The following is a 15,210-nucleotide window of genomic DNA, read 5'->3' on the forward strand; positions in this document are numbered from 1 at the left end:
AGGAATATTAAACAAAATGTAATGCCTAGAATTTACATATAAAAATGTGAATCCACAAACTGGAAAGTTTCTCCCTTTTCTTACCAGGATTAAAAAACAACAACAATCCTAAGAGGCAGCTTTTAAGGGAATAAGGAGCACGTGACACACAATTAGAAGACCTGGTTTCAAGTCTTAACTCTGCTACCTTCTCAATAAGATAACCTCTCTTAAAACAGAGATAACAATGGATACTGGCATGGTTGGGAGTATCAAATGAGAGAGTGTATGTGAAGCACTCTGCAAGTTGTGAAGCACTTCTGATATGCTTGTTGCCTTAGAAAGTTGTTAACAAAAGGCCGGTGACCCTGTAGGAACAGATGAGGAACTGGATCAGGTGCAGACATGCCAGTATTCATTTATCTTGACTTGTTCTTTGTAAAGAGTGCCGCTACCTTAGGTTAATTCAGCATTAAAACACAACAGTTTTCCCCCCTTCTGAGGGGAGCAGTACTCTTCTCGCTTTGTTGAGGAAGTTATTTGGGAAACTAGTAGAAAAATCCCTTCCTTTCTACCCTCATCCAGAACACTATTGTTTATGTATGTGCAAGTTGAATAGTATCACAAGAGCATCTTACGTCAGTATAGAATTTTATGCTTTTCAAAGCATCTTCACAATCATCATGACATCTGAGTCTCATGCTATGTATTTTGTAATATCTAATACATAGATACAACGTAGTTTCATTAAACATTTCCACTTCTGACAGCTATTGAGTTTGTCTCCAACTTTTCTGATATTACAAACAATTCTGCCGTTTACAACCTGGTATTTACATATTTTAGCATATATTTAAGTTTTTCTGCAAAATGGATATCACATGTAAAATTTATGGATTTAAGGGCATGCATATGTAAAATTTTAGATATATTACACTATCACCCTTTGCAAAAAGATATGCTATTGTAGATTCCTGGTAACAACATATGAGCGTGCTAAGTTATCCACATATCTCTCCTAATACTGGAAATTGCCAATCTTTCTTTTTAAATTGTAGCATAACATAAATAGAGATAGGCCTACAAATCATAAGTGTACAATTCACTAAATTATTACAAAATTAGCACAGCCGTGTAACCATCACCCAGATCAAAACAGAAAGTGTCCGTCTCCCCCGGAAGCCCCAGTGCTGCCCCCAAGTCACTGTTTCTGTCCTTCTCAGCAGAGGGCCACTGCCACTTCTAAGAGCAGAGACTAGTTCAGCCTGTTTTTAAACTTTATGAAATGGAATCATATAGTATGTATTCTCTTGAGTCTGGCTTCTTTGGCTCAAAGTTCATTTGGGTGATTAATTTAGCTCTTATGTAAGTTTTTGTTTATTCATTTTCATTACTTTGTATGGAAATTTATTTGTGTCTGTGTCATGGTTTTAATTTGCATTTGTCTGACATAAATAAGATCCATCACCTTGTGTATGTTTATTGGGCATTTAGATACGTGCTTCTGTGAGGTCCCTGCTAACGTCTCTTGTCTGTTTTTCAGTTAGATCTTCCCATTACTCATTGTTTTGTAGGAACGGTTTATATAATCTTTAAACGAGCCCTTTGATCATTGTATATTTTACTGATTTTTTTCCTACTTTGTGCTTCCCTTTCTTTCTTTTAATGGTTTCTTTTGATAAACAATGTTTTTGATTTTAATGTAGTCTACTTTCTCAAGCCTTTACTTTATGAATAATGCTCTTAATCTTTAACTACCACCAAGATCATGAAGTTAATTTCCTATTTTATCTTCTAGAAGTTATATTATATTACTTTTCACGTTGAGAACTACGATCCATCTGGAATTAATTTTTGTGCAGGGTGTGAGATAGAGGTCAATTTTTCCCCCATATATCGTTGTATAATTTCCCCCCATTTATTGTTGTAAGATGTATAGTCATTCAACTTATACCAATTACTGAAAATATTCAGCTTTTCATACTGTTTTACAGTTCCACCTTTGTCATAACTCAAGAATCTATGTATTCATAGGTTTACTTCTGGGCTCAATTCTACTGCTTTGATCTTTTTATCTATTTTTGTGTTAATACTGACAAGGTTGAACTTTACCTGAGTTCTGTAGTCCTGGAAAACAGGGACAATTAAAGATATGCCCCACTCTTCTCGTTCTGAGAAACTGCTTATCATGAAGAATGACCCTTTCCCCAGTGACTTCAAGAATATTCATCAATAACTCCCCACAGTGTGACTTGATAGCACCATTTACCACATAGTTCATCCTAAATTCACTCGGTAGTTGAAGCGTCCTTCTGTGTTAGTTGTCTTTATCCAAGGAAAAAATGAAACTTCTCATATCCTATGTCGAGCAGGTAGTTACAACTTAGAGCCAGGTGCCCAGGCTCTACTCCCATAGAGACGAGGGGATACGGATGCTCTTTTTCTTGACTTTAACATTTAAGAGATGGCACCCAGAAAACTTCAGAAAAACACTCCTGGGTTGTAAAACTGGCAAGAGGTTTGTCTAGCTTTTATAAAGATTTATGTACATCTCAAAAGGATAAAGAACTTATAATTTCTCTAAAGGAAGTGCTCTAAGAAAAAAGGAGGCGGAGAAAGTCTCTTTCTCTTTAGACACCAGAGAAATATCAGTTCTTTTAGATCTATTCTTACTCTTGCAGTCTCTTCCTTTTGTTACCACCTTCTAGTAATAGAAGTCAGACACAGGCACTCCCTGTTCCTGTGTTTTGTTTCATAGATGCTCAGCTGAACTATTTATCCCCATTGATCCATCAAAACAAAGTACTTCTTAGCTGGATTGACCAAACTTTCATTAAACTTCTCTCTTTCCCACAGGACCCTAAGCTATGAGGCACCCTCAACCTGAGCCAGCATTGGCCTGTGGAATAGCCATTCCTTAACACAAAGGAAGACGCTCCGGAACCTGAACTTACTTCTCCCTATAAAAGAAAAGCCCTTTTCTGTCTGACTTTCAGACATTCACAGATCTTCCTATTGCAATAGTCTGCCTCACCCACTCACAATGATCTTTTCTAGTAATGTCTTCCCTAAGTCCAGATTTGTTTTTATTTGACAATACCATGCTGTGTTTCTTTTACCATAGCTTTATACTAAGTCTTACTATCTGGTAGAGTAAAATTTTCCACTTTATTAACACCCCAAGACAGAGCTCTTATTTCGGTGAATTGTTCCTAAGGAAACAATCGGAAGTATGTAGAATAGTTAATATTTATCATATTTTTCATAAAAATTAAAACCGCCTTACAGAAATTATGATTTGTTTACCAAGATGGAATATTAAGCTGCCCTTAAAATGAATAACCAGATTAGATAATGATGATTCAAGGACAACAGCCATTCCAATCTCTAATTTCTTAAATGGTGAAATGTAAAAAAACAGAGGGAGAAGGCAAATATATCTAAAACAGTGCTAAAAAGACCAAATTCAGAAATCAGAAAAGCAAAAATTCTGAAAAGTTGCTGGAAGCCAAAAAGCAGAGAAAATTGAATTGATAGAAATCCAAGAGCAGAGGACACCAAAGCCCAAATTACATGGAGGGGAAAATGGGTATAAAGATATAAGTGATTGCGAAGTAATTATAGAGATAATGTTGATTTAATATGTTCACATATCAGGAAAAGGCCCTGTAGAAATCATCAGAGTAATTAAAGGAAGAAGTGTTAAAGACAGCTTGGCCAAGTATCACTTCTACCTTATGTTCCCCTGACTGAACTGCTGGGAGCAGTGATATTAGACTCCAACTTGAAGCCCTGATTATCGTAGGAATTCTGGCAAAGGGACTCCCAGAGGAGCTTGGGACAGGAGGAGCAAGATCACTTATGATCCATAGCCCCTTCTCCCCAAGGGAATAGTGTGCTCCCATACCCAGGAGCTAAAATACCTTCAAACTCTACACAACCTCACCCTCTACGTCTTCCCCCAAACATCAAAGGGAAGCTTCCTTCTGTAAGCATAGCCTGTATCTATATTCAGACCAAGTAGGACATTGTTAAATTGTGATTGAAAAAAAATGTGGAAAGTATAAAGTTCTGAAATGTGTGTCTCTTTATTGCTTACCTTGTAGGTTTATTATATTCTTTCACGGTGTCCTTTTGGCATAGAAGACGGGAAGAAAAGATTTGGGATTGAAAGACTGCTCACTTCTCACACTTACTCCTCTGCCTATCCACTCCATGATGTAAGTATATTCGTGGTCTTGAATTATGAGCCCATTCATTTTCCCTCTTCCACATTCAGAGGTTGCCTTGTTGGGAGAGACATTTTCAGTTTGCTTCCTCTTTCATGGCGGGTTGGTTAATTCTCTCTCATGTTGGGGAAATCCCTACAGTCTCCCTCGATCTAAGCTGAGAACTTGACCAGCTATGTTGAAACACGTAGTTAGTACCTCTTCACATCGGGATTTCATTGGAAATTCATTAAAAAAAACTGTTACCTTTTCACATGAATTTTCTTTAGAACCCATATTGAAAATAGCTGTTATATTAAAGGAACCTTTTAGAACATCATATTTGGAAATTTCTATCTGAATCCATCAGATCTTTTCTCATTTATACAGTTTTGAAGCCGTAAAGGATTTGAATTACATACATTCATGTATTCATTCATCAAATAGTTTTGGTTTTAATTATATATAAAGCATCCTATTAAGTATTATTGGAACACGACCATGAATCCAAGCTCACAGACCAGGGATTTCTGGGAAATAAAGTACATGTACAACTGCAAAACGAGTTAAAGACTTCCGCCTGTAAGAAAGCTTGAGACAACTGAATTTGAGAAGAGTAATTCTTAGGGCCTAACAGATCATCGTACAAAAATATTGAGCTTTGTAAGTTCAACAAAGAAGTGACATTTTATATGATACACCTATTCGACCAAATCTGAAAACTTGGCTTGACAACCAAGACAGCCTAGTTTCTGGGGGTTTCTGAGGGAAACCTTTCCTTCTGGATATTGCTGTTTAAATTTCACCACCTGTTGGCAGTAGACATTATGTGACTGAACCTATGTACACTCCTTAGAGCTCACACCCCTTGGAACTTCCATTTCTTTTGTTCCGTTGCTCTCTTTCATACTTAAAAGACTTTTTGATGATGTCCTCTCTTTTCGAGAAACACATTCCCCAGGAATATAGAAGAACGGAGCATCTTCATTTAAACAAGCAGCATCAAATCATTGGCCAGGTTTTGAAGGGAATTTTGCTGTAATTGTTTCCAAAAGCACAGAGCCAAACTATCTCTTTTCCAGGACTTAAACTATTGTGCCAGCTTTCCTTATCAGTATTTATTCAATAGTATGAGAATTGACTCTAGGTCTGTTCAACACTGATTAATTATTTATCTTTGATATGTTTCCTATAAGGATACAGCAATATTTTCCAAAATGATACAGGAGTATCAATTCAGGTGAATTTAACTTAAATGTCAGAGAAACCATCCTCCTCACCACCACAAGTTTTCCCTGGGACAAAAGAATTTCTAGAGGATTATGGGTTCTAAATAAGGCCACTGGCATTTGGTGATGTAGAGAGATCTACGGTGGGTTAATAAACACTTTGCAATGCATTCTTTGTCAATCTTTCTTCACAAAAGGGTTCATCCCCTTTTTGAAGATTTTGAGAATTTGTTTGTTTGTTCATTTGTTTTTAGGCCATTCATTCTCTTCTTACTATTACCAGGTCATAGAGCCAAACTAGTATCCTCAGTCACCAGCAATTTTAATCCATGCATCTAGTATTCCTGTAGAGTCCTTTGTGCTCACTAGGAAATCGGGGTTACTGAGCTCTTATTAGAGATAGCAGTAATTTACTGTTAATTTTACTTTTTTTTCTTTCTTTCCTGAATGCAACTTTAGGTACCGGTTTTCCGTTACATACTTTAAAGAATTATTTTTCAATGTTCCCAAATAGGCTGCTTCTTTCTTTTTTTTTGTACCATTTTTCAGGATTCAGTGGGATTAGCTACAGAAGAAGAAAAAAGTTAGGATTTGGATGATATAAAATCTTATACCTTGTCACATAGAGATTTTCACCTGTGCTTAATTTTAAATTGGATACTTATTGAATGTCTTCAGCGGTTCACTTGTGTAGGCTAACGCTTAAAAAGAATGCTTTGAATGGCTGTGTAGTCAGTGCTCTGCTGGGCCCTAAAGGGATGTGAATAAGGCCCTGCAGGATCTACCATGGGGAAAACTTAGGCATGAAACAATACTGAGGCTCTTAAGTGCTGAAGTTTGTTGTATATATTTTAAGTTTTTCGGGAAATGGTTATCAGTGATGGCCAGCGAGGACAAGACAGGTTCCATAGAGGAGATTCCTGTCATAGCTGTGTGACTGTGGGTCACTCACCTACCTTTGCTTGGGGTTTAATTTTTCCACCTGTAAAATGAAAGCGTTAGCCTGTTTCTAAAGTCCCAGCCAGCTGTGTAGTTATATGAATCCCTGAGCCGTGGCTGTTCTATTAGAATTTGAGTAGAGAAGAACGGGCATTCTGGGTGAAAGGAAGAGCTTGAGTAAAGGCAAAGTCTCAAAGTTTAACTTGTATTTTTGAATAACTGGGTTGAAGAATTCAGTAAGTGAAGCGTTACTATAGTGCATGGTAGATTTTAGCAAATTATTCCACATCAATGGAATATGAAAATCCAAATCTAGAAGTAAGAAAGCATTTGCTTCATTTACAAACCTTCTTTTAAAAGCACTGTTTGTCTACTCCCCCTGGTCTTTTGCTTTGTCATTCAAGTACTTTCTTCTTCACTATCTCTAGGGTCAATATTGGAAGCCATCAGAACCTCCTAACCCTGTCAATGAAAGGTATATACTTCGCCAGAATTGGGCTCGATTTTCCTATTTTTACAAGGAGCAGCCTTTAGATTTGATTAGGTAAGTTTCGTACACAGGATCAAACTGATTAAAACTTGATGATGTGGTTTTTATTCGCACTGGCATCATATTCTTTCTTTCTACGACTATTTTCACCCACTGCATTTTACACCTTCCCAGTTTTATATCGACACTGTCATTTGCTCATTCATTTGTGAGCAGATTGCTGTTGCCAGAGCGCTCTAAAGCACCATGCAGATAGAATTTGGTGGTTAAGATATTGGCCTTCATATTTAGGTAGGTAGGTTCAAATCCACGTTCTTCCTCTTAGAAGCTGGTGTAAACTTGGTTGAGTTACTTAACCTCTGTGAGGCTCATCTGTAAAATGGGAATAATAGTAGTACTTTCCCTATGGGGTTATTTGATAATTAAATGAGATGATGTATATTTTTTAGCATAGGGCCTAGTACTTAGTGCTTAATATTGTAGGGGAGGAAGACATCTCCTCTACCCACTCTGGGTCCTTCTGGCCGGAAAATGAATTAAATTCCCATGAGACAGAATAACAGGAGAATATTAAGCACAGCTTTATAGCATGTATACATGGGAGAGGCTCAGGCTAACTGAGCAACTTGCCAAAATGGCTGAAGCCACCACCTTAAATGCCACCCTCAGCTAAAGGACAAAAGGAGGATGTTGGGGGTGGAGGAGTTAGTTATGGGAGAGCACCAGAAAAGCACAGTGAACAAGGGTAAGATTATTATGCAGATGTAAGTCCTTGCCTTCCACATTGATTAAGAGTTTCTAGAGATAAGGTCATCCCCCCTTCTTCCTGGTACAGAGTGGGAGACACCTTTACAGATGGAGATTTCCTTTACAACTGTAAATGTCTCTTAACAAAGGGTAAGTAAATTCTACTTTTCAGAGTTTCTTTCCTGTCTGCAGTTTTTAAAAGTAACCAGCCCAAGATAATCCTCATGCCAAAGAGACATATCTTGGGGTGGCCAATTCCAGTCCCCCACAATATATACAAGTTTTGTTTTGTTTTTGTCTGAGACCAGGAATTTAGAAGATGGCAGAAAGGTTGTATATGGATATGTATGTGTGTGTGCCAATCTCAGAGAGCGGTGCTGACAATTGTTATATAACCTCAATTCTTTTTTTTTTTCTTTTTTTAAATCTTTTGGCACAGGTAATCAACAGGCTTAGTGTCTGACCCTGTCTGAGTTCCAGGCTCTCAGCTTCTTTCTTTTTTTTTTTTAAAGATTGGCACCTGTGCTAACATATGTTGCCAATCTTCTTTTTTTTTTTCTTCTCCCCAAAGCACCCCCCTATCCCCGCCCCATACATACTTGTATATTCTAGTTGTCAGTGCCTCTGGCTGTGCTATGTGGTACACTGCCCCAGCATGGCCCAACAAGTGGTGCTATGTCCACGCCCAGGACCCGAACCAGCGAAACCCTTGGCTGCTGAAGCGCAGCGCAGGAACCGAACCACTAGGCCATGGGGCCAGCCCCTCTCAGCCTATTTCTTTAGACAGTTTTATTAGCTAAGCAAGAAGACTGTGGTTGCAGCTTCCTGCTTTGAACCATAATAAAACTACATAGATACAGGATATTAGGAGAGTCCAGATATGATTTCAGTAAGGATCCATCAGATCACAGACCTCTGGCTGCTCTTTGTTGTTATGCACCATCAAGTCGGGTCTGACTCCTGGGGACCCTCTGAGTGAGTGATGTCCACCATGTCCTATCCTCACCAGTCCTACCCAGCTCCTGTAGACTCATGCATATGGCTTCCTTTATGGTGTCAACCCATCTCATGGTTGGTCTTCCTCTTTTCCTGCTGCCTTCTACTTTTCCCAGCATTATTGCCTTTTCTAGAGAACCTGGCCTTCTCATGATGTGCCCAAAGTAGGACAGCCTCAGTTGTATCAGTTTTCCTCCAGCGATAGTTCAGGCTTAATTTGCTCCAGGACCCACTTGTTCACCTTTCTGGTAGCCCAGGGTGTCCGCAGAGCTCCCCTCCAGCACCATATCTCAAATGAGTCCATTTGTTTCCTGTCAGCCTTCTTCACTGTGCAGCTTTCTCACCCGTCCATAGTAGTTGGGAATACGCGGGCGTGGATAACTTTGGCCTTGGTCTCCAATGACATTTCCTTGCATTTGATGATCTTTCCTTATTCTCTCATTGCTGCCCTTCTGAGTCTCAGTCTTCTCTTGATTTCTTGGCTGCAGTCTCCATTTACATGATGACTGAACAAAGGTAAACACAATCTCTAACAGTTTCAGTGTCCTCATTGTCTACATTAAGCTTGTGTAGTTCTGCAGTCATGATTTTTGTCTTCTTGATGTTCAAATTCAGTCCTGCTTTGGCATTTTCTTCTTTCACTTTTGTCAGAAGTCATTTCAAGTCATTGTTGCTCTCTGCCAGTAAGATGGTATTGTCTGCATATCTTAGATTGTTAATATTTCTTCCACCAATTTTCACTCCTCCTTCCTCTGAGTCTAGCCCAGCTTTCGTATGATATGTTCTGTGTGCAGATGAAACGGATAAAATACACCCTTGTCTGATAGATACAAACAATATGAAGACAAAATGTACCTTTGCCTGTATGAAACCATCCTGTCTCTCCATATTCTGTCTTGACAGTGGCTTCTTGTCCACAATACAGGTTACAAATCATGACAATCAAGTGTGGAGGCACACCCATTTCTTTCAGAGCAGCCCGTAGCTTTTCATGAGCCATGCAGTCAAAGGCTTTACTGTGGCCTATGAAACATAGACGAACTTTCTTCTGGAATTCTTTGGAGCACTCCAGTAGCCAGTGAATAATCATAATTAAATCTCATGTGCCTGTCCCTTTTCAAAATCCATCTTAGACATCAGGCATTTCTTGCTCCATATAAAAGCCTTTGTTGCAGGGCTGGCCCCATAGTGTAGTGGGTAAGTTTGCACACTCCACTTCGGTGGCCCAGGGTTTGCTGGTTAGGATCCTGGGCGTGGACCTACACACTGCTCATCAAGTCATGCTGTGGAGGCATCCCACATAGAAGAACTAGAAGGACTTAGAACCAGGATATACAACCATATACTGGGGCTTTCGGGAGGAAAAAAAAAGAAAAAAAGAGGAAGGTTGGCAAGAGGTGTTAGCTCAGGGCCACTCTTCCTCACCAAAAAGCATACCCAAAAAAAGAAAAAAGCCTTTGTTGCAGCACCTTGAGCATCACTTTACTTACGCCGGAAATTAGAGCAATGGTCCTGTAGTCACTGCTCTCCTTGGCATCTCCTGTCTTGAGGATTGGGACATATATTGAGTGTTTCTAGTCCACAGGCCATTGTTTTGTTTTCCATATTTGTTGACATATTCTTGCTAGGATTTTGACAGGTTCAGTCTCTGTGGCTCGAAATAAATCTATCGATTTCCCATCTACCCCTGGCAACTTATTTCTTCCCAGTGCTTTCAGGACAGCTTTCACTTCATTTTCTAGAATTATGGGTTCTTCCTCCTAGGCAGTGTTTTCACTTGACGATTTATGTTTGTGCTGCTATGTTTGCGCAGCAGAATGGCATCCTTTTAAGGAGACTGATTTCAATGCACACATCCAAATCAACTGAAATGTTATCTCGACAGCTTCATTTAAGGCAAATAAGTGGGAAATTTTTGAGAATAAATAAAAGACAGCATGTATAAACTGGTGCTTTCTGTAGATCATTGTATGAACTCTTTGTTAGATGGATGTTTTAATTGTTTTGAATAATGCTCATTTAATTTTTTAAATTGTAAAAGTAGCACATTTATCAAAAAGAGTTTCAACTAATAAAGAGATGTTCAAACTTTTAAGCGAAATTTCACTTCCATTGAACTCTGCAGAAGTAACTACTCTTGAAGATTTGGTCATATCCACTCAGTCTTGCTGCATGCATGATGAAACATGTACACAAACACGTTTTTTCTCTTAGAGCAGTGGCATCTTTATTTATTTTTTACTGAGATTATCTTTTTTCACTGAATAATATATTATTGGTACCCTTCCCTGTACACACAGATCTATCTCATGCTTTCTAACCAAACACAGAGTGCCATATTATAAATTTCGCGTAGTTCATTTATCTGTTTTTCTATTGAAAAACATTATGCTGTCCCCAAGTTTTCACTATTACAATCAGTACTGCTAAGCATCTGCGGACACTGTGCCCTTGGAGAATATTTTCAAAGCAGCAAAGTTGTGAGAAGGAAGGTTTACATGTTTTACATTATTCAGAATATATTGAGAGTATTTATTCACCTAACAGTTTTTAACTGTCTACAGATGTTTCTGCTATAAGTATTCCCCAAAGATTCATATGTATAACCCTAATTATATGCAAACACATTATGTTGCAGGTCAGTGTGGGTGTGCATTGCTAGCGCTTGGCTGATTTCCTGTTACAACAAAGGGGAAGCTCAGCTGATCCATCAGATGACAGTGTCTAGCATGAATTTAGGAACTTTTTAAAGTTTTTCATTCTGTTATAACTTTCCATTTATAGAAAGTTATACTCTTTTTTCATTTCTATAGTGAAATAATTTTTTTAATAAATTTAAATTTTTAACAAAATTTAATGCCAAGAGTGATACTAGGTGTAAAGTTTTAAACGAGGTAACTGAAAAGGCAAAAAAGAAAACAATACATTATCACAGAGGTAGCAATTGCAGAAAACAGCAGGTATTCCTAGGGTCTCTTTTCAGTGGTTGTGTGAGATAACATCCTTATTCTTAGGAATAGATAATGAAGTATTTAGGGGCAAAGTAATGTAATGTGTTTAATCCACTTAATTTCAAATGGTTCAGAAAAAGATATTTATATATACGTATATATAGTTATAAAAGGAAACATATATAGGGAGAGAGTGCAAATGGAACAGTATCTTCACAATAAAAGAATTAAAAGGCATATGGATGTTATTTGAATTATTCTTGCAAATTTTCTATATATTTGAAATTATTTCCAAATTAAAACTTTAATAAAAAGGGAGTCCAGAAATAGGTCTGTACATATACGTTCAGTTGATTTTCGGCAAGGTGCCTGGTCACTCATTGGGATAGTTCTTTCAACAAATGGTGCTAGAACAAATGAATATCCTTATGAAAAACATGAATCTTGACCCTTTCCTGTATGAAAATTTACACTAATTTGAAATGGATCAGAGAGCTAAGTGTAAGGGCTAAAACTACAAGACTTCTGGAAGAATATGTAGGAGAAAAATCTATGTGACCCAGGGTTAGGCATGGACTTTTCAGATGAGGCACAAAAAGCACAATTTAAAAAATGGATAAATTTGACTTTGTTAAAATTAATAATGTCTGTACTTTAAAAGACACTGTTACAAAGATAAAAAGGCAAACCACAGACTGGAGAAAATACTTGCAACCCACTATCAACAAAGGACTCTTATCCAGAATATTTAAGGAACTCTTACAACTCAATAATAATACAAAATAATTAAAAATGTACATAAAGATTATAACAGATTCTTCACCAAAGAAATCTATTTATGGATAACCAATTAGTACATAAAAAGATGCACAGCACCTTTATCCACTAGAGGAACAAAAATTAAAATGTTGTTGAGATACCACTATACATGCACTAGAATGGCTAGCATCTAAAAGATCGACAACCATAAGTGCTAACAGGAATGCAGCACAACCTGAAATCTCAAACATTGCTGGTGGGAATGCAACACAGTATAGCAACTTTGCAAGAGAGTTTCTTATAAAATTAAATATGTACTTTCTATATGACCTAGCAATTCCACTTCTAAGTCTTTCTTTTTTATTGAGGAAGATTATCCCTGAGCTAGCATCCGTGTCCATCTTCCTCTACTTTATATGTGGGACATCTTCCACAGCATGGCTTGTTAAGTGGTGTGTAGGTATATGTCTGGGATCAGAACCGGTGAACCCTGGGGGAGCACATGAACTTAACCACTGCCTCACTTGGCCGGCCTCCCACTTCTAAGTCTTTGCTCAGGAAAAATGAAGTGTGTGTCCATAGAAACACCATTATTTCAATGTTCGTAACAACGTAACTTACAATAATAAAAAACTGGAAACCACCCTAATGTCCATCAACTGGAGAATGGATAAACAAATTATGATGTATCCATACAATAGATTTTTTTCTCAGAAATCGAAAGAAAGAAATTACTAGTACATGCAACATGAAGAATGGATCTTAAAAGCATTATACTAAAGAAAAGACACAGGCCACAAAAGGCTACATACTCTTATGTTTTCATTTATGAAACATTGCTCTGGAAAAGGCATAACTTTAGGGACCCAAACCAAAGTAGTGGTTACCCGCATCAGGATGTTGGGGAAAGGGTTAGCTACAAGGAGCTTGGGAGATGATGGAGACGCTCTGTGAGTTGATTCTGATGGTGGTTACATGAGTGCATATGCGTTTCAACTTATTGAACAATACGCTTAAGCCAGGTTTATTTTATTGTATGTAAGTTATACCTCAGTCAATTTGACTGAAAAGAAAAACCACTCCTCTAAGAGGAGTTACCTTCTGGGATGGCAGATGTGATAGGGTTTGGCGAAGAATCTCAGAGTAGGGAGGGAGAACTTCTCCTTGGAGAACTGAGCAGCATTGGCTTGGACGAGCTGAGATCCTTATACGTGGCCTGGAGACAGTATTGAAAGCTGTCTGAGAAAGACATTCCTGGTATAGGTGAGACACATCTTGGGATTCCCCAAGACACCACAAAGGAGATGAAGCAGGGGATGGGGGCTGAGTTGTGCAGGTAGGAAGTGGCAATTGAATGGTTAAATACTGGCTGCATACTTAGTGGGATCTCATTTGTGCCTTGAGCCAGTTATTAAACTCCAGTCCACCTTTCTATAGTCTGCTTTGTGAAGTTGAGGCTGGACCTCTGAAAACCACATACATGCTTTACCAGCTGGCTCACTGTTAGGCTCTGCCAGAAAGAGGCACTGAAGAGACTGAAAGGCTGGAGGAGGAGGAAAGGATTTGTTTTCATTGTTTGTAATGGGTTTCCTGTTTGCTTCCTGGGAGCATTTCCCCCAACAGTGCTGTGGCAGTGCCTGCCTGTTGCTGCCTCAGAGTTGCTCCCAGCGCTTGAAGAACCAGCCCCATCAGGCCCGCTGTGAGACACCAGCACCAGCTGGCCCTCTTCTCCAGTCATCTCTTAGAACTAACCTACTTCAGTGTTTGCTGGTTTATCTTGCCTGTGTTTATTTTTATAAAAAGAAGGAGATATATGTATTAGCTAAAATTTCTCCTTCATTGTTAAACAAAAGTGGCATTCTATATAGACTCTTTCGAACTTTGCCATTTTCACTTAACAGTGTATCCTGAAAATCAATCCACGTGCATTCATAGAGGCATTCCTCATCCATTGTATGGCTTTATGGTACGGCATTATATGTATTTGGACATTTAGGTAGTTTCCAGTGTTTCATACTTATTAAAAGATGCTTCAATGAATAACCACGTGCATGTGTATTTTTGTATTGTTGGGAGTGTATCTTCAGACTAGATCCCTGTACCTTAGATCGTTGGGTCACAGGGTAAATGCATGTGTGGCTGTGTTAAATGTTGCCACACTCCCCCTCACTGGGATTGGACCGTTTGGAATTCCCACCAGCACTGTATGAAAGTACAGAGTGCACTGTCAAGTTTTCTAATTGTTGCCGAGCTGATGGTTGAGATATGGTATTTTAGTATATTTTAATATCCATTTCCCATTTTACGAATGAAGTTGAACTTCTTTTTGTATGTTAAGGGACATTTTTGTATCTTTTTTTATGAATTGACTATTCGTATCTTTTGTCCATTTTTCTATAGGATTTTTGTCTTCTCAATGTTTATAAGTTCTGTATATACTGAAGATTTATAACTCTTTATCTGTGATATATATTCCTAATATTTTCTTCCAGTTTATTTGCATTGCAACTTTCATTACGGGGTTTTTTGTTTGTTTCATTGGTTGGTTGGTTTTTGCTACATAGAAGTACTCTTTTTTTACATGAAGTCAAATTTATCAATTTTTTTTATTGCTTTTGGATTTTTAGTGACAGAATGCCTTTTTATATGCATGAGTTAAAGAGGAATTCACCCACATTTTCTTCTGTTTGCATAGTTTCATTTTTTATGTTTAGATTCCTGATCCATTTGGAATTTATTCTTGCATATCCTGTGAGGAATAGATCTAATTTGATCCATTTGTCTCAACACCATTTATTCAAAAGTTCGTTCTTGCCCCAGTGATTCGAGGTACTACCTTCATCACATACTAGATTTTGCTATGCAGTCGAGTTCATTTCTGGATGTTCTGTTCTAATCTGTTGGTCTAGCTA

The 15,210-nt window shown here is 38.1% G+C and overlaps 1 protein-coding gene across 2 annotated transcripts in view; it reads left to right on the plus strand.

Moving 5' to 3' along the window:
• ANO5 (anoctamin 5) overlaps positions 1–15,210 on the plus strand; it is a 96,363-nt gene that overhangs the window by 44,354 nt on the left and 36,799 nt on the right. For both annotated transcript variants that reach the window (XM_014841460.3, XM_070491355.1), the window contains 2 exons: positions 4,086–4,199; positions 6,784–6,899. In XM_014841460.3, coding sequence (XP_014696946.3) covers positions 4,086–4,199; positions 6,784–6,899 — 230 coding nt within the window. The remainder of the gene's footprint in view (positions 1–4,085; positions 4,200–6,783; positions 6,900–15,210) is intronic.

This window comes from Equus asinus, chromosome 20 (genome assembly GCF_041296235.1).
Source record: "Equus asinus isolate D_3611 breed Donkey chromosome 20, EquAss-T2T_v2, whole genome shotgun sequence".
Taxonomy (NCBI): Eukaryota; Metazoa; Chordata; class Mammalia; order Perissodactyla; family Equidae; genus Equus; species Equus asinus.